This window comes from Entelurus aequoreus, linkage group LG28, assembly GCF_033978785.1.
Source record: "Entelurus aequoreus isolate RoL-2023_Sb linkage group LG28, RoL_Eaeq_v1.1, whole genome shotgun sequence".
NCBI lineage: Eukaryota > Metazoa > Chordata > Actinopteri > Syngnathiformes > Syngnathidae > Entelurus > Entelurus aequoreus.
Window position 1 is genome coordinate 14056397 of NC_084758.1, and position 27202 is coordinate 14083598.

Here is a 27202-nt window from a genome sequence, read left to right on the forward strand (position 1 = left end):
GGATTGTGAATGATGGTCAAAAATCCCCCCAAAAGTACACTTACCCTTCTAAGCAAAGTCCAGGACATACTTAAATGCACCCTCCTGATCATCAACTGTGTTTTTTCCCCCCCCACAGATTTTTCTACCAGCACCTGCTGCTGTTCTACAGCAAAACAGCCCATGTGACCGAGATGTCCATCTTCCAGTACAACAAGGGCGGCCTCCTCAGCTTGAAGAGTGGCATCACGCTGCACCTTTATGTCAACCAGCTGCCAAAGGGAGCCACGGAGATCCCCTCTAACCTGTGAGAGCACCAATTAAATTGATTTTAAATCATGATTTGAGATACGACTGTTTAAAATTACTAGCTCTGTCATAAAACCGATGACGCTGGTAAGTTGAGGTTTTGTTGTATTAGTAGCAGGCTAAAATTTGAACCGAAATAAGATGACATTTTATGTGTTACAGGTCCCTGAACCCGCTTTCCATTTCCGCATGGCAGATGAATAACGAGCTCGGCCTGCACCTGTTAGCAGAGGGCAAGGTGCTGTACAATTTTCACAGACTTAACGTATTTTCCGTACTATAAGGCAATAATGAAATGTGGGGAATTCTTCTTTTATACTTTCAAGATTTCAAATATGGTAAACAAAATGTAGGCATGATGCCGCTGCAAAGAACTTTGTGCTTCTTAAAGCAAATACCGATAACCGGTATCTTAGGTTCACACTGCAAGGTTGGATGTCCGATTCTGATTTTTTTGGTAAAATATGATCTTTTTATGTACCGTGTTTTCCAGACTATAAGGTGCACTTAAAATCCTTTATTTTTTTTTCAAAAAATTTGACAGTGCGCATTATAACCCGGAATAACGGAATAATTCTGGTTTTGCTTACCGACGTCAAAGCAATTTTATTTGGTACATGGTGTAATGATAAGTGTGACCAGTAGATGGCAGTCAAACATAAGAGATACGTGCAGACTGCACTATGATGGCAATATGACTCAAGTAAACAACACATTTTATGTTCCATTGAAAATATAGAACATTACACACGGTGCTCAAAAATCTATCAACATGTTTTAGTACGACTTTGGTAAGCTATGAAGCCGCACCGCTTGATGGATTGTACTGTGCTTCAACATAGGAGTATTATTATGGTGTGTGTATAAGGTAAGACATATTATCTGGTGTTTTGTTTCGCAATATTATGCAAAAGCAACTTTTCTTACCTTCTGGTACCTGCTGATCTGTATTTGGGATCTGCATAAGTCCTGAAAAATTGCACGCGTCTGCCTTTGTAGTCCGTGCTGACACCGTAGTCGATAAGCTTCTTCTTTTTCTCTATCTTCTTGTTATGGGACATTCATCCTCCACTGTTGCCATTTCTAATATAAAGTAGTGTAAAGTTCTTACTTATATCTGTCAGTAAAGTCGCCATGAAAGCGCTAAAACATACCGGTGTAGTGAGTTTACATTATTCACCCAAGGAACTTTAGTTATTAGAGAGTTCCGGTCGGACTGTTTTTCACGGGACAACGTTGTTGTTGTTTCCGGATGAGGAGATGCTGCTCCATTATTGATTGAAGTAAAGTCTGAATGTCATTAAAACAGTTAGCTCCATCTTTTGACACTTCTCCCACTCCCGTCCTTGCACACTACACCGCTACAACAAAGATGACGGGGAGAAGACGCTGCCGAAAGTGAGCCACGTAAATAAGACCGCCCATTAAACGGCGCATCCTGAAGCAACTGTCACAAAGCGGCTTGAAGATGATCTGTAAAACATCATCCATGCAACATTTTGACCAAAGAACCACCATTACATGTTATGTAAGGAAGTGTTTTCCATTTAGAAAATAAAATAAAATAATATGACTCTTAATGCACCCTATAATCCGGATATTTGAAAAAAGATCGAAAATAGACCATTCATCAGCAGTGCGCTTTATAATCCGGTGCACACTTTGGTCTGGTAAATACGGTACATGCAGCTCTTTTCTAGTGCTGGACAATTAATCAGAGTTAGATTTTGGCTTCTCACAATCATAAAAATGTTATAGTCGAAGAAACCGATTCATGGACCGCACAACGTGCATGAAATTCCTGAGCTTGTCACGGTGAAACGTATGAGTGAACGTATGAGTTGAAAAAAAGATCACGTTAACCAGAAGTTTGGGATCTCACCATTGGTTTGCTACTTTTTATTTGACACTGCACTGGTATGCCTAACCCAGGGGGTCGGCAACGCAAAACGTTGAAAGAGCCATATTAGACCAAAAATACAAAAAATGAATATGTCTGGAGCGGCAAAACATTAAAAGCCGTGTATAAGTCTTATAATGAAGGCAACACATGACGTAAGTGTCCATATTATGACGGGACGGCGTGGCGCTGTTGGGTGAGTGGCCATGCCAGCAACCTGAGGGTTCCTGGTTCAATCCCCACTTTCTACCAACCTAGTCACGTCTGTTGTGTCCTTGAGCAAGACACTTCACCCTTGCTCCTGATGGGTCGGGGTTAGGGCCTTGCATGGCAGCTCCCGCCATCAGTGTGTGAATGTGTGTGTGAATGTGGAAATAGTGTCAAAGCGCTTTGAGTACCTTGGAGGTAGAAAAGCCCTATACAAGTATAATCCATTTACCATATTAACCTACTATCAAAATGACTATGTGTCGCAGGCTGAAGCTAATCTTTGTTGACAGAGATGTTGAAATGTAATATTTATACGTGTCTATCGCGGCACATTTTTACAACATTAGAAACCATTTGTAAATCGGAGGCGACTCAGAAGGTGAGATAACTCCTGGAAATGACTGTCTTAGAATTGCCAATTGTGTGTCTCCAAGTTAAAGGAAACTGCAGGATGTCTTCTTTTAATAGATTTATTACAATCTTTGGCAAGCTAAGTATTGTTTGCTGTGGTCTGGAACAACATGGCACACAAACAACTATCTGAAATGCAGCCAATATTACATACAAATAATGTGTCATGAGACATCCAAAACTAAATTATATACAAATAGGATCGAAGTAAAGGATATTAAATGAGCTCAAATATACCTACAAATGAGGCATAAAGATGCAATATGTACATACAGCTAGCCTAAATAGCATGTCAGCATTGATTAGCTTGCAGTCATGCACTGACCAAATATGTCTCATTAGCACTCCAACGGGTCTGTAACATCAACAAAGCGCACCTTTGTGCATTCACACACAGCATAAAACATTTGGGGGACAAAATGAGACAAAGAAGGAGTGGAAGATTTTACATGCAAACAAACTGTTGTGTCACAGTCCACGCTATGGTGAGTTCAAGAACTGCAGAAATTAGTAGGACAAAACGATGTTCACCAAATACTGTCATCAGTAAAGGATACACACAAACATTAAACAGTGGGCTTTTTAACAATTGGGAAGGTTTGTGTCATGTTTGTCCTCAAACAAAAAAATACTAAAATAATATATATATTTTTTAAATGCTCCAGGGAGCCACAAGGGCGGCACTAAAGAACCGCGGGTTGCTGACCCACGGCCTAACCAATAATCACAGAACTCAACAAAAAAATATATGTTCATATGAAGGAATCAGGCAATAAAACATAATCCCCTGTTCAACGCAAAATATCAGGGAACTTGACATAAATGTGAGTGAAATGCTGTCATTGTGAGGTGAAGGAATATTTGTTTTGGAAAATGGGTCTGGGACCGCTCATTCATCCTCAACTATCAACTGCTCCTTCCTGAACTAAACAATGTGGAGACGACAGCTTGAAACAGTGACTAAAGCTAGCAAGAACAATCCATACACCCACAACACATCTCATCTGCTTGTGTTGTTGTGAACGACATCATGGATGTAACAGCAATGCACAAACAGGACGGCAGTCAGAACTTGAGAGGCTCTCATTTGTTTGATTAAACAGCCTCAAGACGTCCGCTAACAGCACTCTGAACGACATCTGATCTGACTGTGCTAACAAAATAAGAGTTTCAAAAAAGTACCTTTTACAAGCATAATGTACAAAACCCAAAACCAGTGAAGTTGGCACTTTGTGTAAATGAAAACAGAATACAATGATTTGTAAATAATTTTCAACCTATATTCAATTGAATAGACTGCAAAGACAAGATACTTAACGTTCGAACTGATAAACTTTATTTTTTGCTAATATTAGCTAATTTGGAATGTGATGCCTGCAACATGCTTCAAAAAAGCTGGCACAAGTGGCAAAAAAGACTGAGAAAGTTGAGGAATGCTCATCAAACACTTATTTGGAACATCCCACAGGTGAACAGGCTAATTGGGAAAAGGTGGGTGCCATGGTTGGGTATAAAAACAGCTTCCATGAAATGCTCAGTCATTCAAAAACAAGGACACCACTTTGTAAACAAATGTGTGAGCAAATTGTCCAACAGTTCAAGAACAACATTTCACAATGAGCTATTGCAAGGAATTTAGGGATTTCACCATCTACGGTCCGTAATATCATCAAAAGGTTCAGAGAATCTGGAGAAATCACTGCACATAAGCGATGATATTACGGACTTTCTATCCCTCAGGCGGTACTGCATCAAAAACTGACATCTGTGTATAAAAGATATCACCACATGGGCTCAGGAACACTTCAGAAAACCACTGTCAGTAATTACAGTTTGTCGCTACATCTGTAAGTGCAAGTTAAAACTTGCCAAAGCCATTTATCAACAACACCCAGAAACACTGCCAGCTTAGCTGAGCCTGTTTCTCAGTTCAAACATTAAATATCTTGTCTTTGCAGTGTATTCAATTGAATATAAGTTGGAAAGGATTTGCAAATCATTGTAGTCTGTTTTTATTTATGAATTGCCCAAGGTGCCAACTTCACTGGTTGTGGGTTTTGTACTCAAAGCACTTAATGATACATTTACAACTGTGATTTGACTTAAAATACTGGTCAAAGCTGTCCAAAGATGTATTTCACCGATAAATGTGAGGATTTTTGCTTTGAATTAAAGACCATTTGTAGGTTTAGATCAGGGAATCTTGTTGTGAGTTTATAAAGCCATTTGGGGCAATTGTGATTAAGGGCTATATGAATAAATGTAGATTGATTGACTTTATACAATTTTATTTGACACAAAAAGCACACTAGTGGTAAAAATAAGTGTAAAAGGTAAACTGAATTCATAAAAATTCAAATGGAAAAACTGAAGGAATGTTATTGTTTTTTATATTGCCATTGTTATTTTAATTTATTGTTGTTATTATTATTCAGGGTCACCTTAAATTGCTGTGGTGTGGTCATTATGACATCATATATGACATGAATATATTTTCTTTAAAAAGTAACAAAACATTTTCATGTATATATAAAAACATACATTAGTGTTATTAATTGTACCATTAATAATATTTTTTTAAAACAATTCTTATATAAACAGAATCACAATCCGCTTTAACACAAAGATTTTTACCTGGTCGACTGTGCTCTCTTTGTTCAATACATTTTCAATTCTTAATCTAAAAGGTAACTTTATTCTGCCCGATTGAATATTGCAATTTAGTTTGCCAAATGTGTAAATGGTCTTTTGAGTTAGATGTGAAAAAACTAACTAAGTGTTTTGTTGATATTCTTCACAATGAAGTCACCGTAAAACTACCACACTAAAGACAAGCGGTAGAAAAAGGGTGGATGGATGGATGGAATCAACTGAAAAAAGCAAGACAATTATGCAAGATGAAGGTTGAGCTCTAATGCCGCTAGCTTAATGCTAACATACAATGGACTAGCTCATAGACAAGCTAACTCAAACTAGCATGGCCAATCGCAGGCACATTTACTGTATATAAACAATCCTTCACACTAATATTCATATCTATGGACAATTTGCAGTCTCCAATGAAGATCGTTTAGGTGCTGCTGATGCGCTTCTGACAGGCGATTTAGATGCACTTTTTTGTTGTTTTTTCAAAATAAAGCAATGAGGAAAGTTTTTATGATATTTGAGTTTTTTATTATATATATAAATTATATCTTATTATAGCCTAAAATACGTAAATAATATACTATATACACTAGGGTTGTACGGTATACCGGTATTAGTATAGTACCGCGATACTAATTAATCATATTCGGTACTAAAAGTACCTGTACTTTTTTTAACGGGCATGACGGCCATTGCTGGTTTTACGGGCAGAGGTGCATGTTCGGCAGCGCACACACACGGAGTACTTATAAGCAGACACAGTGTGTGGACAGAAAAGGGAGAACGGACGCGTTTTGGCTTAAAAACTAATGATTAAGGTGAAGTTATAACACTGAAACGCCCTCAGGAAGAGGTGCTTTAAGACATGGCTAGCTAGATAGCAGCTAAAATCCATCCGCAGTCTGCAGTGTTTTAGCTACTTCTAAATCACTAATCCTGGCCTCCATGGCGACAAATAAAATATGATTCTTACAAGTATCATCCCTGCAGGACAAGGAATAGCTAAACATGCTTCACTACCAGTGTTTCCCATAAACTGCCAAGATACCTGTGGTGGTGGGGGCGTGGCTATGGGCGTGGTCGCCATGACATCATTGAGTAATTTGCATAATTTACTACAATGATTTGATTTTCTCTAAAAAGGCTCAAAAAATGTATACTTACTAATTAATAACAGTTTTGTTTTAAACGTCCATCCATCCATCCATCCATTTTACAATATAATTACAACACTTTATGTACATATTTATATACAGATTTGAACAATAAGTTATTCACTGAAATATATTTATTAATTGTGGTTCTCACAAAAAATATATCTTATAAAATATATAAGCTAAAATGTCTCTTAAAGCTCTGCCCCTTTAATTAGTGCATACTAAATAATTTAACTTTAGCCTACTACTACAACCATATTATTTACCAGCAACATAAAGTGAAACAGAGGCAGAGGTGTCCTGCCACAGTCAGTAACAAATAAACAGAAAACAGTAGTGGTGGTAGATAGACACAGAGCTTCATCAAACATCTGATCCACTTATTTTGAACAAGAGAAGTATCCTACACTTCTCTTTTGTAAAGTAAATCTGAACAGCCGATATGGGCATCTACATCAACTATATGATTTGCCTGAGAAGCTGGAAAGGACAAAAAAAAAAAAAAAAAAAGTTTTATTTTTTTATTTTATTTGTGGCGGACGTAATTCTTTCGTTGCGGGCCGCCACAACTAAATGAATGTGTGGGAAACGCTGACTACACACCCTAGGAGGATACAAAAGCTCACCGGTGTCACAATGTAAACAAACGCCATGGGTGGATCTACACCTGACATCCACTGTAATGATACCAAGTAAAAGAGCGTATGTACCGTAATTTCCGGACTATAAGCCGCACCTGACTATAAGCCGCACCAGCTAAATTTAGGGGAAAATACAGATTGCTCCATATATAAGCCGCACCCGACTATAAGCCGCAGGGTTTTGTTGTGTAATTACCGTAGTATATAAGTTAAAGATAAAGTACCAATGATTGTCACACACACACTAGGTGTGGTGAAATTTGTCCTCTGCATTTGACCCATCCCCTTAATCACCCCCTGGGAGGTGAGGGGAGCAGTGGGCAGCAGCGTAGCCGCGCCCGGGAATCATTTTTGGTGATTTAACCCCCAATTCCAACCCTTGATGCTGAGTGCCAAGCAGGGAGGTAATGGGTCCCATTTTTATAGTCTTTGGTATGACCCGGCCGGGATTTGAACTCACAACCTACCGATCTCAGGGCGGACACTCTAACCACTAGGCCACTGAGGGTTTCCTGCTACCACGGAGGGGATTGTCGGGACAGAGATGACTGTTTGGGAACGCAAAGCGTCCCATTTATTAACAATAAATCTTTCAATCATTCAATCAAACTTTCACATCTTTGACATGGCGAACAGCATTCGTGCAGAGTACAAATAATACAACGGTGCAAAGTAATACAAAGTGCTCGCCTGTACGTTATCAAAATAACCAGCCTACCGGTATATGAAAAGTCAGTCTTTAATCATTGTGTCATCGTCTTCCTCCTGTGTACTAAAACCACCGAAATCCTCTTCGTCGGTGTCTGAGAAGAACAGGCCGTAAATAAGCCACACCGTTGTATAAGCCGCAGGGACCAGAACGAGGGGAAAAAGTAGCGGCTTATAGTCAGGAAATTACGGTAGTTGATACTACAATGATCAGTGTTGGCCCTAGGAATTTTCAAAACGGGGTCCCAGGGACCCCATCAAGTCATAAAAATGGGGTCCCACAGTACATTTTTGGGGTCCCACTTTTTTGTAACCGTTTTGAAAACAAAAGATAAATGTATGCCTTATCTATATTGTGTTTTGGAAAAAGGTTGTCATAAACGTTACTTAATTCATTAAAAAAATTATACAAAAGAAAACCGATTTATATGCATATGTAAATGTATTCAGTTATAAACAATTATTCACTTTCTTCTTTCCTTCATGGATCTAAACTTTACCGCTGCCGGTAGTTTTTTCTATATTTTTATTTAATAAGTTGTAGGTGTATTTATTTCAGTATAAAAGTGTAAAACGTTTTCTGCTTTGGTCATGAAATTATGATAATGGTGTGCCGGGCATACATACATTATTTATTTAACGCTTAAATCAACTTCTGATCTATCCGATTTTGTTTTTTATGTTGTTTTTTTGTTTGTTTTTTGCCCTTTTTGTCAAATCTTTTTTTTTTTATGGCAAACACACAAAATAGAAAAATATTTCTTGTGCAAGATTTTGCATAAGTGGAATATTTAATGTGAAGTAATCGGAGCCTTGCATATTTCAATAATTCATAAAATATTGATTTTTATTCAATATTATGTTTTGAGCAATGACAGTTTTAAAGAAAAAAAACAGCTTTGTTTTATTAGTCAACATTGCAACTTTTTCTGAATTACATTTCACCTGTAAGCTTTTTTATTCCACTTTTATGTTTTTGTTTATTTTAATAGTATTTTTAGAATGAGCCGTGGGCCTTTAAAACATTAGCTGTGGGCCGCAAATGGACTCCGGGCCACACTTTTGACACCCCTGCTATAGATAATAAAAAATTAAATCTGATAAGTCTATCACTAAAAAGCAGAGCCTGACGACGCATGCATGTTTATAATAACGCACAGTCAGCATCTCTGCTTCAGTAAACTGACGGTGATGACGTCACCGTCAGCGATGCAAGCGACACTTGCTAACTTGTCAGCCACTTCTCCAAGAGACTCCTTTTGAACACCCCTCACACATTAATACTTCAAAAGGCACATATCGCTACGTTTGTTGACTTGCAAAGTATGTTTTTGGGGTGGAGGACTCTGGTCGGTTGCTGGTTAGCTTTAAGCTAACAGCTAGCCTATCTCCATCCTCGAACGATGTCGATCCAGCAGGAGATAAAAGTGAAGTTTCCATGGACACACAAAGACTAAAACAACTTATTTATTGGAGACATGGCACAGGATGAAGTTAAAAATGTTGACTTTACACTCACTTTGGTGTTTACCATGAAGCCTTTCTTTCGACAGCCACTTGCAGTAAAGTTGAGTGCAAACTGAGGCAGTATTTGTGATTGATAAAACTTTCGGCAAATTAAAATTTACGACCAATAAAAACGCAATAAACGGGTACCGAAATTTGACCCGTTATATAAACAAAACAAAACACCGGCGGAAAGCGATAATGGATTAAAAAAAACAACAAGCACACCGGAGTTTTGACCCGAAGGAGGCAGGGTCGGTAAAAAAAAAAAAAAAATTACGTACCGGGGATGCGCAGACCACCGGAAATGCGCGTCCTTTCTTATTTCAATGCGTAAAAAAACACAAGTGTTTTAACTCCAACACTGTATGATTTACGTAGATATTTTGTAACATTACAAAATACATTTTTTAAATTTATATTAGGTTTATAAACTCAGGAAATATGTCCCTGGACACATGAGGACTTTGAATATGACCAAATGTATGATCCTGTCACTACTTGGTATCGGATTGATACCCAAATTTGTGGTATCATCCAAAACTAATGTAAAGTGTCAAACAGAAGAATAAATGATTGTTACATTTTAACAGAAGTGTAGATAGAACAAGTTGAAAGAGAAAGTAAGCAGATATTAACAGTAAATGAACAAGTAGATTAATAATTCATGTTCTACCACTTGTCCTTAATAATGTTGACAAAATAATAGAATGATAAATAACACTATGTTACTGCTTATGTCAGCAGCTAAATTAGGAGTCTTTGTTTGCTTACTTACTACTAAGAGACAAGTTGTCTTGTATGTTCACTATTTTATTTAAGGATTGCAATAAGAAACATATGTTTAATGTACCCTAAGATTTTTTGTTAAAATAAAGCCAATAATACAATTGTTTGTGGTCCCCTTTATTTAGAAAAGTAGCGAAAAGTATCGCAATACATTTTGGTACCGGTACAAAAATATTGGTTTCGGGACAACCCTAATATACAGTATATCCATTCATACAATATATCACTAAAATGTATTTTTATGTTTGAAAAAAGTGTTTATAAAAAACAAACAAAACAAAAAAGTTATTTTGAAAGTGTGGCGGCGTCAATCTTGCTGTGGTGTTGTGCCACGATTGTTTACATCAGGGCTATTCAACTACATAAAGAAGAGGGCCGCAGATTCAAGAGCCCAAGGGCTCAGGGGCCAGACATCGAAATGTCGATGTTTCGTCAAAAAGTGCCTCCGCAGGTTATATTTCTTTGAGACTTAATCGTAAAGTAAACACATAGGCTCTCACAGTACAGTCAATAAATTCATTATTCTGCCCTCGCTACTTGTTTCCAGCATGTGCGGCTAGTTAAACGCCTACTGAAAGCCACTACTACCGACCACGCAGTCTGATAGTTTATATATCAATGATGAAATCTTAACATTGCAACACATGCCAATACGGCCAGGTTAACTTATAAAGTGCAATTTTAAATTTCCCGCTAAACTTCCGGTTGAAAACGCCTTTGTATGATGACGTATGCGCGTGATGTCAATCGTTGAAACGGAAGTATGCGGACACATTGAATCCTATACAAAAAACTCTGTTTTCATCTCAAAATTCCACAGTATTCTGGACATATGTGTTGGTAAATCTTTTGCAATTTGTTTAATGAACAATGAAGACTGCAAAGAAGAAAGTTGTAGGTGGGATCAGTGTATTGGCGGCGGACTACAGCAACACAACCAGGAGGACTTTAAGATGGATAGCAGACGCGCTAGCCGCCAAACTCACCTTAACTTCCTCCGTCTCCGGGCCGCCGACCGCATCTGTGATCGGGTGAAGTCCTTCGTCGCACCGTCGATCGCTGGAACGCAGGTGAGCACGGGTGTTGATGAGCAGATGAGGGCTGGCTGGCGTAGGTGGATAGCTAATGTTTTTAGCATAGCTCTGTGAGGTCCGGTTGCTAAGTTAGCTTCAATGGCATCGTTAGCAACAGCATTGTTAACCTTCGCCAGGCTGGAAAGCATTAACCGTGTAGTTACAGGTCCATGGTTTAATAGTATTGTTGATTTTCTATCTCTCCTTCCAGTCAGGGGTTTATTTCTTTTGTTTCTATATGCAGTTAAGCACGATGCTATCACGTTAGCTCCGTAGCTAAAGTGTTTCGCCGATGTATTGTCGTGGAGATAAAAGTCACTGTGAATGTCCATTTCGCGTTCTCGACTATCATTTTCAAGAGGATATAGTATCCGAGGTGGTTTAAAATACAAATCCATGATCCACAATAGAAAAAGGAGAGAGTGTGAAAAAAGATATGTCTTGCACTGCATTCTAGTCCTTCACTCTAACGTTCCTCATCCACGAATCTTTCATCCTCGCTCAAATTAATGGGGAAATTGTCGCTTTCTCGGTCCGAATCGCTCTAGCTGCATTGAAAACAATGGGGAAATGTGAGGAGCCTTTCAACCGTTGACGTCACGCTACTTCCGGTACAGGCAAGGCTTTTTTTTATCAGCGACCAAAAGTTGCAACTTTATCGTCGACGTTCTCTACTAAATCCTTTCAGCAAAAATATGGCGATATAACGCGAAATGATCAAGTATGACACATAGAATGGATCTGCTATTCCCGTTTGAATAATAAAAAATCATTTCAGTAGGCCTTTAAGAAAAAGAAGCTCCAGTTTTTGTTGGGTTGATGCTGCTCCTTTCGAATTATTTTCCTTCCTTTGTTTTAATTCTTTACACTCCTTCCTTCATTTAGGTTTGTAAGACTGACAATATAAACATAAAATGATTCATTGTATATTTTACATAAATAAAAGAGAAGGTTTAGTGTAAATATATTCACAGTGTACTATAAATGTTTACACACATTGAAAGTACACAACATTCACACACCAAACATTGTAACTTATCACTAAAGTTATCACCCTCTACTGGTCAGAATTAGCACTACATGTATTAAGAGGTTTTAACGGTACTTTTTGCAATTTAGATTTTTTTCCCAGGGTTGAATGAATAGTCTTCTCCTCACGCCACTGCTGCTTCACTGTGACACATTTGCCTCACTGTTGCCCCCTGGATGGTGGCAGGAGTACTGCACATATGATCAACCCTAGTTTGAAGGGTTTCACAAGCCTATTTGGGTGACGTTCGGCGGGCCAAATGAAAAGCTTTGGCAGGCCTGATGTGGGCTGCGGGCTGACAGTTGAATAAACCTGGTTTACATGTATTTGTTTGTTTGTTAATAATTTATATTTAGTTTTCAAATTAATTAATTGTGGTATTTTTTCAATTGCAGTCAAAAATAATTGCGATTTTGTTTGCCATAACATTCCAGCCTGACTCTTTTCTTAATGTGGTTACTGTTTTAAAGGTGTTCCCAGTTCTCACCTTTGAGCACTCTAGCCCCAAGATGGTCAGCATGTCGGCCGCAGACAAGCTCGCCCAGTGGCAAGTGTTGGGCTACCAGGGAGCCTTGCTGAGCCACTTCATCGAGCCTGTCTACGTCCACAGCATCTTTATCGGCAAGTGGGACAAGTTCAATTTCAGTTTATTTGGAACATGCATACGATACAATGTAATGCATACGATACAATGTAATGCATCACATATTTCTACAAAACCCAAAACCAGTGAAGTTGGCACGTTTTGTACATGGTAAATAAAAAAAAGAATACAATGATTTGCAAATCCTTTTCAACTTATATTCAATTGAATAGACTGCAAAGACAAGATATTTAATGTTCACACTGAGAAACTAAATTTTTTTTTGCAAATCATTAACTTAGAATTTAATGGCAGCAACACATTGCAAACAAGTTGGCACAGGGGAATTTTTAACACTGTTACATGGCCTTTCCTTTTAACAACACTCAGACCACAGAACACTTTTCCACTTTGCATCAGTTCATCTTAGATCCCAGCGAAGCCGGTGGCGTTTTTGGGTGTTGTTGATAAATGGCTTTCGCTTTGCATAGTAGAGTTTTAACTTGCACTTACAGATGTAGCGACAAACTGTAATTACTGACAGTGGTTTTCTGAAGTGTTCCTGAGCCCATGTGGTGATATCCTTTACAAACTGATGTCGTTTTTTGATGCAGTACCGCCTGAGGGATCGAAGGTCACGGGCATGCAGTGATTTCTCCAGATTCTCTGAACCTTTTGATGATATTACGGAGCGTAGATGTTGAAATCCCTAAATTCCTCACAATAGCTGGTTGAGAAATGTTCTTAAACTGTTGGACAATTTGCTCATGCATTTGTTCACAAAGTGGTGACCCTCGCCCCATCCTTGTTTGTGAATGACTGAGCATTTCATGGAAGCTGATTTTATACCCAATCATGGCACCCACCTGTTCCCAATTTGCCTGTTCACCTGTGGGATGTTCCAAATAAGTGTTTGATGAGCAATCCTCAATTTTCTCAGTCTGTTTTTTGCCACTTGTGCCAGCTTTTTTTAAACCTGTTGCAGGCATCAAATTCCAAACGAGCCAATATTTGGAAACAACAACGTTTTCCAGTTCGAACATTTGATATCTTATCTTTGCAGTCTATTCAATTGAATATAGGTTGAAAAGGATTTTCAAATCATTGCATTCTGTTTTCATTCACCATTTACACAACGTGCCAACTTCACTGGTTTTGGGTTTTATAGTTGTTTCAGTACAGCACATCCGAAAGGGAGTAGGAAGAAGCGGCGCTTATTTAATCCTACCCCTTTTCATATCATAGCAATTTTATCTCATTTCCTTGTTCTCTGTAACAGAACAGTGAATAAATAATAAATATACCATAATAAGTACACAAATGTTAAAAACATAAATAATCATTATCTAAAAAAAAAAAAGGATCAAGATGTTCATAATTGTTCTTTGTACTTTGTGAACACTTGTAGTTTGACCAGTCCCTTAAACTAGATCATATTGGTGCTGTTTGATTTCTTTAGTTAATCCATTCCATAATTGAATCCCACATACCGATATGCTAAAGGTTTTAAGTGTTCTACGCGCAGACAAATGTTTTAAAGGCCTACTGAAACCCACTACTACCGACCACGCAGTCTGATAGTTTATATATCAATGATGAAATCTTAACATTATAACACATGCCAATACGGCCGGGTTAACTTATAAAGTGACATTTTAAATTTGCCGCTAAACTTCCGGTTCGAAACGCCTCTGCGGATGACGTATGCGCGTGACGTAGCCCGGCGAACACGGGTATGCCTTCCACATTGAAGCCGATATGAAAAAGCTCTGTTTTCATTTCATAATTCCACAGTATTCTGGACATCTGTGTTCGTGAATCTGTTTCAATCATGTTCATTGCATTATGGAGAAGGAAGCCAAGCAAGCAAAGAAGAAAGTTGTCGGTGCGAAATGGACGTATTTTTCGAACGTAGTCAGCCACAACAGTACACAGCCGGCGCGTCTTTGTTTACATTCCCGAAAGATGCAGTCAAGATGGAAGAACTCGGATAACAGAGACTCTAACCAGGAGGACTTTTGATTTGGATACACAGACGCCTGTAGAGAACTGGGACAACACAGACTCTTACCAGGATTACTTTGATTTGGATGACAAAGACGCAGACGTGCTACTGTGAGTATGCAGCTTTGGCTTTTTTTTGCGTATGTACGTAACTTTTTTTAAATATATAAGCTTTATGAACCTTGGGTTAGGTGAACGGTCTTTTGGGCTGAGTGATTGTGTGTGTTGATCATGTGTTTGAATTGTATTGGCGTGTTCTATGGAGCTAGGAGCTAGCAGAGGAGCTAGGAGCTAGCATAACAAACACGCAGGTGTTATTATGCAGGATTAATTTGTGGCATATTAAATATAAGCCTGGTTGTGTTGTGGCTAATAGAGTATATATATGTCTTGTGTTTATTTACTGTTGTAGTCATTCCCAGCTGAATATCAGGTACCGTGAGTATGCAGCCTTGGCTGCTAAACATTCGATAACTTGACCGTATGTGCGCGTCACGTACGTAACTTTTTTAAAATATATAAGCTTTATGAACCTTGGGTTAGGTAAACTGTCTTTTGGGCTGAGTGATTGTGTGTGTTGATCAGGTGTTTGAATTGTATTGGCGTGTTCTATGGAGCTAGGAGCTAGCAGAGGAGCTAGGAGCTAGCATAACAAACACGCAGGTGTTTTTATGCAGGATTAATTTGTGGCATATTAAATATAAGCCTGGTTGTGTTGTGGCTAATAGAGTATATATATGTCTTGTGTTTATTTACTGTTGTAGTCATTCCCAGCTGAATATCAGGTCACCCTCGGGTCTCACAGCATCTTCCCTATCTGAATAGCTTCAACTCCCCACTAGTCCTTCACTTGCACTTTACTCATCCACAAATCTTTCATCCTCGCTCAAATTAATGGGGAAATTGTCGCTTTCTCGGTCCGAATCTCTCTCACTTCATGCGGCCATCATTGTATACAATAGGGAACTTTGCATATATGTTCAACTGACTACGTCACGCTACTTCCGGTAGGTGCAAGCCTTTTTTTTATCAGATACCAAAAGTTGCAATCTTTATCGTCGTTGTTCTATACTAAATCCTTTCAGCAAAAATATGGCAATATCGCGAAATGATCAAGTATGACACATAGAATAGATCTGCTATCCCCGTTTAAATAAAAAAAATTCATTTCAGTAGGCCTTTAAATGAGATTTTCCTCTGTTATTTTTCTCCTCTTTTGTTGAGAATAAATTGTTGTACATTCTTGGGTAGAAGTTTATAGTTAGCTTTCTACATCATTTTAGCTGTTTGTAAATGCACCAAATTGTTGAATATCAATTTTTGTGATTCAATAAATAAAGGGTTTGTATGTTCTCTATATTCAACATTTATGTATTATTCTGATCTTTTTTGTAACACCGTTAGTGAATGAAGCACACATTTGTAGTTGTTTCCCCATATTTCTACACAATAACTCAGATATGGTAACACTAGTGAGCAGTAAAGAATATGAAGTGATTTTTGGTCCAGAACATATTTTGCTTTATTCATTATTGATGTGTTTCTTGCTACTTTATGTTGTATATTTTTTACATGAGGTTTCCAGTTCATTTTGTCATCTATTATTAAACCCAAAAATGTGTTTTCTTTTACCCTTTCAATATCTACTCCGTCTATTTGTGTTTGACTTTCCCTTCTACTGTTACCAAATAACATAATTTTAGTTTTACTGAGATTCAAAGATAGATGTTTTTGTCAAACCATCTTTTCAAGTCACTCAAGCTTTTTTTTTCCTTTTCAGGTGACATGGGGCATGGGGACACTCGTGGCATCGAGAGGGCCGTGATCCATCGCACGGAGACCATCACCTCCCAGTTGCCCATGTTCTACTGCATGGTGAGGCCTCACATCAGCATGGTGCCGCCCGTGGCCAGTGGCGGCGACGACCAGGTGACCTCCAGTCTCAACTGGTGCGAAGGCGACAGCTCTGTGGAAGTGGTGGATGGTCTGACTGGCAGGACCATAGATGAGTGAGTGTATGTTTGGTTGCGTGAGTAAGAGACTGCTAGCTTGTCAGCCACTGAACACCTGCTTCACCAGATTTTCTGGAAGTGTTCAGTTTGCTGCATTTGCACAAAGCGAAACTTTCACTAAACTGAATTCCAACTTCAACAAGGTGTGGTGAAATTAAATGTGGGGAATACTTCTTTTAAACTTTGGAGACTTTAAATGTGGTAAAAAAAAAATGTAGGGATGATGCCGCTGCAAAAAACTTTGTGATTCTTAAAGCTTATACGTAGAACCGGTATCTTAGGTTACGTTCACACTACAGAGTTGGATGTCCGGTTCAGATTTTTTGGTCAAATACAATCTTCTTATGTACCGTATTTTCCGGACTATTAGGCGCACTTAAAATCCTTTTTTTTCCTCAAAACTCGATAGTGTGCCTTATAACCCTGTGCGTCTAATGTACGGAATAATTTTGGTTTTGCTTACCGACCTCAAAGCAAATTAATATGGTGTGATAAGTGACCAGTAGATGGCAGTCAAACATAAGAGATACGTGCAGACTGCACTTTGATGTCAATATGACTCAAGTAAACATCACCAACATTTTATATGTTCCATTGAAAATATAGAACATTACACACAGCCCTCAAAAATCCATAAATATTTTAGTACGACTTTGGTAACCTACGAAGCCGCTTTGTTAGATGGATTGTACTGTGCTTCAACATACAAGTATTATTATGGCGTGTGTATAAGGTATCTGGCATTTTGTTTTGCAATTTTATGCAAAAGAAACTTTTTTTTACCTTCTGGTACCTGCTGATCTGTATTTGGGATCTACATAAACCCTGAAAAATTGTACGCGTCCGCCTTTGTAGTCCGATAAGCTCGATAAGTTCGATAAGCTTCTTCTTTTTCTTTATCTTCTTGTTATGGGACATTCATCCTCCGCTGTTGCCATTTCTAATATAAAGTAGTGTAAAGTTCTTACTTATATCTGTCAGTAAACTCACCATGAAAGCGCTAAAACATACCGGTATAGTGAGTTTACATTATTCACCCAAGGAACTTCAGTTACTAAAGAGTTTCGCTCGGACGATTTTTCACAGGACACATTTGTGTGTGTTGTTGTTTCCGGATGAGGACATGCTGCTTCGTTATTGATTGGGGTAAAGTCTGAATGTCATTAAAGCAGTTAAAGTTAAAGTACCAATGATTGTCACACACACACTAGGTGTGGTGAAATTTGTCCTCTGCATTTGACCCATCCCCTTGATCACCCCCTGGGAGGTGAGGGGAGCAGTGGGCAGCAGCGGTGCCGCGCCCCGGGAATCATTTTTTGGTGATTTAACCCCCAATTCCAACCCTTGATGCTGGCGCTTCCATTCCCGTCCCTGCACGCTACACCGCTACAACAAAGATGACGGGGAGAAGACGCTGTCGAAGGTGAGCCACGTAAATAAGACCGCCCACGAAACGGCGCATCCTGTCAGAAAGCGGCTTGAAGATGATCTGTAAAACATCTATGCAACATTTTGACCAAAGACCCACCATTACATGTTATGTAGACCACAAGCAACTGTTTTCCATTTAGAAAAAAAATAATAATAATAATATGACTCCTTTAATGTCCCTTATAATCCGGTGCGCCTAATATATGAAAAAAGATCAGAAATAGACCATTCATCGGCAGTGCGCCTTATAATCCAGTGCGCCCTATGGTCAGGAAAATACGGTATATGGCAAACACAAAATATGCAATATTTTTCACAAAAAATATGTCAAAGAGGAATATTTGATGTGAGGTAATTGGAGCCTCAATAATTCACAACATTGAGTTCGATTCATTATTTTTGGAGCAATGAAAAATACAGCCTGCATGGCAACTGTGTTATAGTCAACATTGCAACTTTTTATTGTTATATATCACCTTTTTTTATGTTTTTTTTTTTTTTCATCTGTTTTTTACAAACGCCTTTAGAATGTGCCGCAGGCCGTTAAAAATGAGCTGCGGGCCGCAAGTGGCCCTCGATCTGCACTTTGGACACCCATAGTGTCCAAAGTGCAGGCCGTTTTCAGCGCGAGCTGGAGAAAAGGACCGCTTGATTTTCTCACCTCAACCCACTGACAGCACAGTACGGGTAATCTCGCCTCATTGAAGCGTTTAAAAAATAATAATAATTGGTCATCATAGCTATTTTTCAATGTTATCGCACGCTCTTATAAAAAAGGTGCAGCTGTCATTAAGGTTTAGATTGTGTTATTGTTTTTATGTCTTAGTTTTTACCTTAAACTTGTATGTTGCAGACCTGGCCAATATTCATGCATTTTTCAAACGCGGCACACTTTGACTTTTAAATATGCTCTCCATTGATCTCCATTGGGATGTTCCGATCAGGGTTTTATGCTGCCGGTTCTGATCGCCCGTGAGTGAGATCGGCTGATAACATACCGATACCATTCACCTGTATTAACTGTAAATCTTTTAATGTATTTATGTTGAGTGCTGTTACAATATCAACACAATATTTCAACTCGTTCCTCTGTGTAAAATGTGCAACCTCGTCCTCCGGTGATAATGGTACATGACATGTAAGATATAGAGAAGTGCAGTTAATTTGCCTTTGTGGGTTGCAGACCCCTGCACTATGTTGAAAGAGCCATATTGGACCAAAAAAATTAATTAAAAAAAATCTGTCTGGAGCCACAAAAAATGTAAAGCCTCATATAAATGTTATGATGAAGGCAACACATGATGTGTCTATATAAGCTATAATAGCCTACTGTCAAAATGACTGTCGCAGGCTGTCGCATATTTTCGTTGACAGAAATGTTGAAATGTAAAATGTATTCTTCACATTTTTACAACATTGGAAAACATTAGTAAATTAGTGGCTTAGAATGGCCATAGGTATAGATGTGTGTGTCCAAGTTAAAGGAAACAGCAGGCTGTCTTCTTCTAATGGATTTATTACAATATTTGCAAGCTGGGTAATGTTTGCTGTGGTCTATAACGGCACACAAACAACTATTAGAAATGCAGCCAATATTGCATACAGATAATGTGTCATGAAACATGAAATAGACAGACGACATCAGTAAAGGAAATTAAATGAGCTCAAATATACCTACAAACGAGGCATAATGATGATATGTACATACAGCTAGCCTAAATAGCATGTTAGCATCGATTAGCTTGCAGTCACGCAGTGACCAAATATGCCTGTTTAGCACTCCAAGTCAATACCATCAACAAAGCTCATGTTTGTGCATTCATGCACAGCATAAAAAGTTTGCAAATGAGACAAAGAAAGAATGGCATACAACACGTCTTTCTGTGGCAGCGTCAGAGAAAGTTGTACAAACTATGGTTAGTTCAAGGACCGTGAAATTAGTAGGACAAAACGGGACTTGCCAAATACTCACATCAGTGAAACATGTTTCATATAAACAGTGGGATTTCTAACAATTTAGAAGATTGGTGTCATATATGTCCTCCTACAGAAATCATATTGAAACAAAAAATATACATTTTACCTCATCTTTTTCCATTTTCATACATTTCATCCATGGAGCCACTATGGCGGCGCTAAAGAGCCGCTTGTGGCTCTATAGCCGCGGGTTGCTGACCCCCTCCTTAGTGGAAGGGTTATTAGCTTGGAGGAACGGCTTCACACTGTATGGTGACACATAGTTAGCTGCTAGCTGCTTGTCAGACGCGGGACTAAAAATGATGACCATGTCAGCCAGAGGGGATCAGCGTTTGTGATCGGTAATAAAATGCATTACTTGGCAATGGCGATTACATAATTTTTTTCATGACAATTGTCCAATACTAATTGGAGGCATCCCTATTTCTCCAGGTATGCATTTTGTTTAAGATTAATTTTCAGTCTCTGAAACCTTTGTATTTCCATAATTTCCTTTGGGAAAATATTCTCTAATCTTGGCACACTAGAGGTGGACTGGCCTCCTCAAACTTGTTTCCGGCCTTAAAAGTTCCAGTCTACCCTTGTACTGCTTTGATTGTGACGTTACACTATGTTTTGTTTTTCTAATCACCTCAAGGTCTCCCTTCAAGAGTGGCTCAGCTCTGGCCAGCCGCCTGTGCAAAGCCGCAATGCTTCACCGCTTCAAGGTGGTAGCCAAAGCGGCCCAGAGGCAGGAGCTGCTGGCCACAAGTTCATACAGAGAAGCCAAGGTAGCCCCACATGTTCAAGATTGGAGGAAATTGGAGCCTTGAGTATTGGCCGATACGATATTAGCAGGGATCATACATACTTTGATTATGTTGTAGTGTTAATCATTTCACTTGAACAAACCTTTTGTAAAATTCCAGAGGACAATGGTAGGTATGAAAAACACTAACCTATTTATTATTAGTCGTCTCAAATGGACTTACGCTGTCTTTAAGTTCAAGTGGAGTGGCAATTTTTTTTTTTGCGACACCTCAAGGCCACAACAATTCAAGTTTAGAACTCAGTATGTTGGACGATACGGACGATTTTGTTTCTTGATACTTTCTAATACACTTCTGCCGTGGAAACTTTGTATGTGTAAGTAATGTGCACCTATAATTTGATACTTGTTCAATTAAGAACATTTACGAGTAATGTAATGATATCAACATCTCACATTATTAAGGCCACGGTACGATATTATTATGGTATTATCAAAAAAAGGCTTGGTATAAATATTTAAAATGAAGCAGCAGTAATGTTAGGGATAAATACACTTACTGTAATTGAACACACACATAATGCTCAAATGTTGTAATTATATTTATTACTAGAAACATGTATTTTTAAGTGCAAAGAATGGTGGGGGAACATTAAGTGTTTCATGTAACTTTAATTGAGTGTCTTTAAACTGAAAATGTGAACATCTATTTTAACAAATGTAAAACAACAATGTTCAACTTTTCACTTCCTGAAACGCGTCGTCCTCTGCAGTGGACCTTTCAGTTAAGAAGATGATGATTGTCAGGAGGTTAACTGACTGTTGAACTTTTGATCATGTAAATAATCACAAATTGTTTGACCTCATTGGATTTTTGATTTCACATCAAGGATATTGTCCAGGTGACAATTCATCAAGTGGCCTATTATCGTATTTTTCGGAGTATAAGTTGTTTCGGAGTATAGGTCGTACCGGCCGAAAATGCATAATAAAGAAGGAAAAAAACATATATAAGTCGCACTGGAGTATAAGTCGCATTTTTGGGGGAAATTTATTTGATAAAACCCAACACCAAGAATAGACATTTGAAAGGCAATTTAAAATAAATAAAGCATAGTGAACAACAGGCTGAATAAGTGTACGTTATATGACGCATAAATAACCAACTGAGAACGTGCCTGGTATGTTAACGTAACATATTATGGTAAGAGTCATTCAAATAACTATAACATAGAATATGCTATATGTTTACCAAACAATCTGTCACTCCTAATCGCTAAATCCCATGAAATCTTTTACGTCTAGTCTCTTACGTGAATGAGCTAAATAATATTTTATATTTTACGGTAATGTGTTAATAATTTCACACATAAGTCGCTCCTGAGTATAAGTCGCACCCCCGGCCAAACTATGAAAAAAAACTGCGACTTATAGTCCGAAAAATACGGTACTCGTATTCCTTGTGTTTTTTTTGCATGTCTGCACTCCCATGTGGGGATTCATGCTGAAAGGAAATAACTGCTTGTCTGCTCATTCATCAGGCCAACAAGAGCACTGATGTCAAACTCAAAGGCCCAGGGGCCAAATTTGGCCCGCCACATAATTTTATATGGCCCGCGAAAGCCTGGAAATAATATGCGTTAATAAAATGCTTAATCTTTTCTTACTAAATATATTTGTTCTTTCCCTTTTGACATTAAAATCATGTACTGCATGCAATTGCATATCATTTTAAATTCAATATCATTATCATGTATTCCAAAAATATTTTTTGTTAAAATAAAGATAAATACTGTACTTAAATATCTGCTTGACTTATGATTTCAAAACAAATGATCAATCAAATTGTAGACTGTAAAATTGACAATAGATCGTACGGTTAAATTCCGCTGAAATATACAGTAAAATCAACTTTAGTACTGTTTTTTTCCATATACAGTAAGACACTAAAACATAAAAAAATAAACATAAACATTAAAACAACAAGATTTTATGTTTAAAAAAACCCCCAAAAACTAGCAGCTCTGTCGCTTGAATTTTACAACTAAAAACAATGGTTTTGTTTTTCCATTCCATGTATTCAATTTTTTTATATGCTGTACAAAAAATCCCACTGCTTTTACTATAAAATTCTGGTGACTGAGCTGACAGTTTTTAAAGTAGAATTTAAACATTTTTTTGCAGCTTATGTAAAAAAAAAATATTGTTAATGTATTATAACAGTACAGGCCAAAAGTTTGGACACACCTTCTCATTTGATGTGTTTTCATGACTATTTACATTGTAGATTGTCACTGAAGGCATCACAACTATGAATGAACACGTGTGGAGTTATGTAATAACAAAAAAAAGGTGAAATAACTGAAAACATATTTTATATTCTATCCATTCATCCATTTTCTACCGCTTGTCCCTTACGTGGTCGCGGGGGGTGCTGGAGCCTATCCCAGCTGCACATATTCTAGTTTCTTCAGAATAGCCACCCTTTGCTCTGATTACTTTTTGTCGCAAACTCTTGGCATTCTCTTGATGAGCTTCAAGAGGTAGTCACCGGAAATGGTTTTCACTTCACAGGTGTGCTTGAAGCTCATCGAGAGAATGCCAAGAGTGTGCAAAGGGTGGCTATTTTGAAGAAACTAGAATATAAAACATGTTTTCAGTTATATCACCTTTTTTTGTTAATTACATAACTCCACGTGTGTTCATTCATAGTTTTGATGCCTTCAGTTTCAATCTACAATGTAAATAGTCATGAAAACACATTGAATGAGGAGAAGGTGCGTCCAAACTTTTGGCCTGTACTGTGTGTATATATATATATATATATATATATATATATATATATATATATATATATATATATATATATATATATATATATATATATATATATATATATATATTACTCATTGTTAAAGGCCTACTGAAACCCAATGATGAAATCTTATCATTGCAACACATGGCCGTATATTTCGCGTGAAATATCCTGCTGAAAACGTCTCGGTATGATGACGCCTGCGCATGACGTCACGGATTGTAGAGGACATTTTGGGACAGCATTGTGGCCAGCTATTAAGTCGACTGTTTTCATCGCAAAATTCCACAGTATTGTGGCTAATAGAGTATATATATGTCTTGTGTTTATTTACTGTTTTAGTCATTCCCAGCTGAATATCAGGTCCCACCCGCCTCTCACAGCATCTTCCCTATCTGAATCGCTCCACTGCCCTCTAGTCCTTCACTCTCACTTTCCTTATCCACAAATCTTTCTTCCTTGCTCAAATTAATGGGGAAATCGTCGCTTTCTCGGTCCGAATCGCTCTCGCTGCTGGTGGCCATGATTGTAAACAATGTGGAGATGTGAGGAGCTCCACAACCTGTGACGTCACGCGCATATCGTCTGTTACTTCCGGTACAGGCAAGGCTTTTTTATCAGCGACCAAAAGTTGCGAACTTTATCGTTGATGTTCTCTACTAAATCCTTTCAGCAAAAATATGGCAATATCGCGAAATGATCAAGTATGACACATAGAATGGACCTGCTATCCCCGTTTAAATAAGAAAATTGCATTTCAGTAGGCCTTTAAAAGCAGCCCTCTGATACCTTTACTGCGATTTGGCCCCCAATGAAAACGAGTTTGACACCCCTGAATAAGAGAATCCAATGTCTTGTTTTTAGAGCGCTTCATAGGCACTATTGACTCCTATTGTGTGCATTGTAAGCAGACTTTTGTGTTTATTCAAGAGTTAAAATACACACAAAAAAGAAAAACGTGTTCTTGTTTTTACATAAGGATTGATGATCACTATTGTACATGTATGTATGGTAATGTTACTGTCATGTTTGCCTTCCATTTTTATTTTTATGCTAACAGTCTTACTGACGTGATGTTGTCGTCTCTCAAAAGAGCATGTCCAAGCCGTACCAGGAGGCCAAGAATGTGCTGAGAGCGTTCCTGTTGCAGCAAGGCTACGGTCCTTGGCCAGACAAGCTTCTGGTCAGTGACACTTTCAACATGTAAATGTATGATTGTTCATCCCTGTCCATGTTGTCAAATATTAATATTCTAAAGAAAGGAATACAGTTATGATAAATACTGGATGTACAAGTTTGGAACATTTCATAGTTCCTCAGTTACATAGCTTTTTCATTTGACTTACTGTATGTTCAGTTTGCATGTTCTCCCCGTGACTGCGTGGGTTCCCTCCGGGTACTCCGGCTTCCTCCCACCGCCAAAAACATGCACCTGGGAATAGGTTGATTGGCAACACTAAATTGGCCCTAGTGTGTGAATGTTGTCTGTCTATCTGTGTTGGCCCTGCGATGAGGTGGCGACTTGTCCAGGGTGTACCCCGCCTTCCGCCCGAATGCAGCTGAGATAGGCTCCAGCACCCCCCGCGACCCCAAAAGGGACAAGCGGTAGAAAATGGATGGATGGATGTTTAAATCAGTACTCCCCAAGTGTGTCGGAAATTACCAGGTTGAGTTCATGACTTCTTTGTATTGTACTTACTTTCCACAGTAAAACCATCCAAACTGAAACATTTTGAGTCCGGTCTTTGGTTCCGCCATGAGCTGGTCGCATACAGTAAATTCCGTAATCTAGGAAAAGCTCAAAAGTGCTGCTCTAAAAGCTGTAAAAAACCTCAAGGTATGAACTGTACAGTGTACATGGATGAAGGTGTGTGTTGCTGAGACCGACTTGGACATTATCTGGACTGGACCTGGTTTTAAAAACCCTTTAAACCAATCTAATTTCATTGACAACCTAGTCTGGTGAAGATAGGGTCCTTTTTAAAAAAATATAATAAAATAAGATAAATAAATAAACATTTTCTTGGATAAAAAAGAAAGTAAAACAATATAAAAACAATTACATAAAAAATAGTAACTAATGAAAATGTTAGTGGACCAGCAGCACACACAATCATGTGTCCCTTGCAGACTGTGTTGTCTATTTTGTGGGAACCAGAATATTGGTAGCAGAAAGAAACAACCAAATGGGGGAGGGAGGTTTTTTGGGTTGATGCGCTACCTACAAGGGTGTGTGATTCCACCCAATCAACCATAGATCTCATTCTCACTTCAGACCGGCCTAAAATAGTGGGGTCATGATCTGTGGTCTTAGTGATCACTATCTAACCTTCTGCACCCGCAAAATAGCTAAACCCAAAGCCAATGGCCACATAACAGCCCAATCCAGATCCCTCAAAAAATACTCCAATGACAATTTCAATTTAAAATTAGATGAGTGGGACTGGTCCCCTGTGCTCGCGAGCAACCTTGTCGATGTTGCTTGGGATCGCTTCAAAACGGCGTTCTTAAAGATACTAAATGACATGGCTCCCGTGAAAACAGTAAGGATCAAAGCCCGCTCGGAACCATGGATGAATCCGGACCTATTAGCTGCCATAAAAGACAGAGACAGAATATACTCTGAATACCAAAAATGTAGAACAGAAGTAGATAAACAACCCAATAATATCAACCTCAAATTACTCCTTTCAACTCTCAAAAAGCAATGCAATAAATTAAGAAATAAGTCAACCAACCTGACTAAATCCTTAAAAAAAAATTACATTAACGACAAAATAGAGGAAAACACAAATAAGCCACGTGAGCTCTGGAAAATTCTCAACAACCAGCTTCCTGGTTGCAGCCAGAAACTTAAAACAAGGCTCACCAACATCAGCATCAAGGAGGGTGACTCCCTCATTACAGACAAAATGGAGGTAGCTAGCTGACTTAACATCTTTTTCACCAGCATAGCCGCAACTCTTGTCAACAAGCTGTCCCACCACTCTGGTCGCTTTGGTGTAGAACACATTAAAGCCTTCTACAAAAAGCTAGGAGTATCCAACGATGGTTTCAAATTAGAAATGGTCACAGCTGATGAGGTGTTTAAAAAATTGAGCGCGCTCCACCCTAACAAGGCCACCGGCCTTGATAATAATCCCTCCAGATTCCTCAGGGACTCTGCCTCCATCATTGCCCCAATCATCACGCACATAATAAACCTATCAATTACACAAGGCCAAGTACCAACAGATTTTAAGATAGCAAGAGTAACTCCCCTCTTTAAAAAAG

The 27202-nt window shown here is 38.4% G+C and overlaps 1 protein-coding gene across 4 annotated transcripts in view; it reads left to right on the forward strand.

Annotated features, from left to right (window-relative positions):
* The window catches only part of adad1 (adenosine deaminase domain containing 1 (testis-specific)), a 48096-nt gene extending 22450 nt beyond the window's left edge, over positions 1 to 25646 (forward strand). For all 4 annotated transcript variants that reach the window (XM_062040074.1, XM_062040073.1, XM_062040072.1 and 1 more), the window contains 6 exons: positions 119 to 286; positions 451 to 526; positions 12830 to 12980; positions 16727 to 16955; positions 21004 to 21136; positions 25023 to 25646. In XM_062040074.1, coding sequence (XP_061896058.1) covers positions 119 to 286; positions 451 to 526; positions 12830 to 12980; positions 16727 to 16955; positions 21004 to 21136; positions 25023 to 25136 — 871 coding nt within the window. In that variant the 3' untranslated portion in view covers positions 25137 to 25646. The remainder of the gene's footprint in view (positions 1 to 118; positions 287 to 450; positions 527 to 12829; positions 12981 to 16726; positions 16956 to 21003; positions 21137 to 25022) is intronic.
* The last annotated feature ends 1556 nt before the right edge of the window (positions 25647 to 27202 follow it).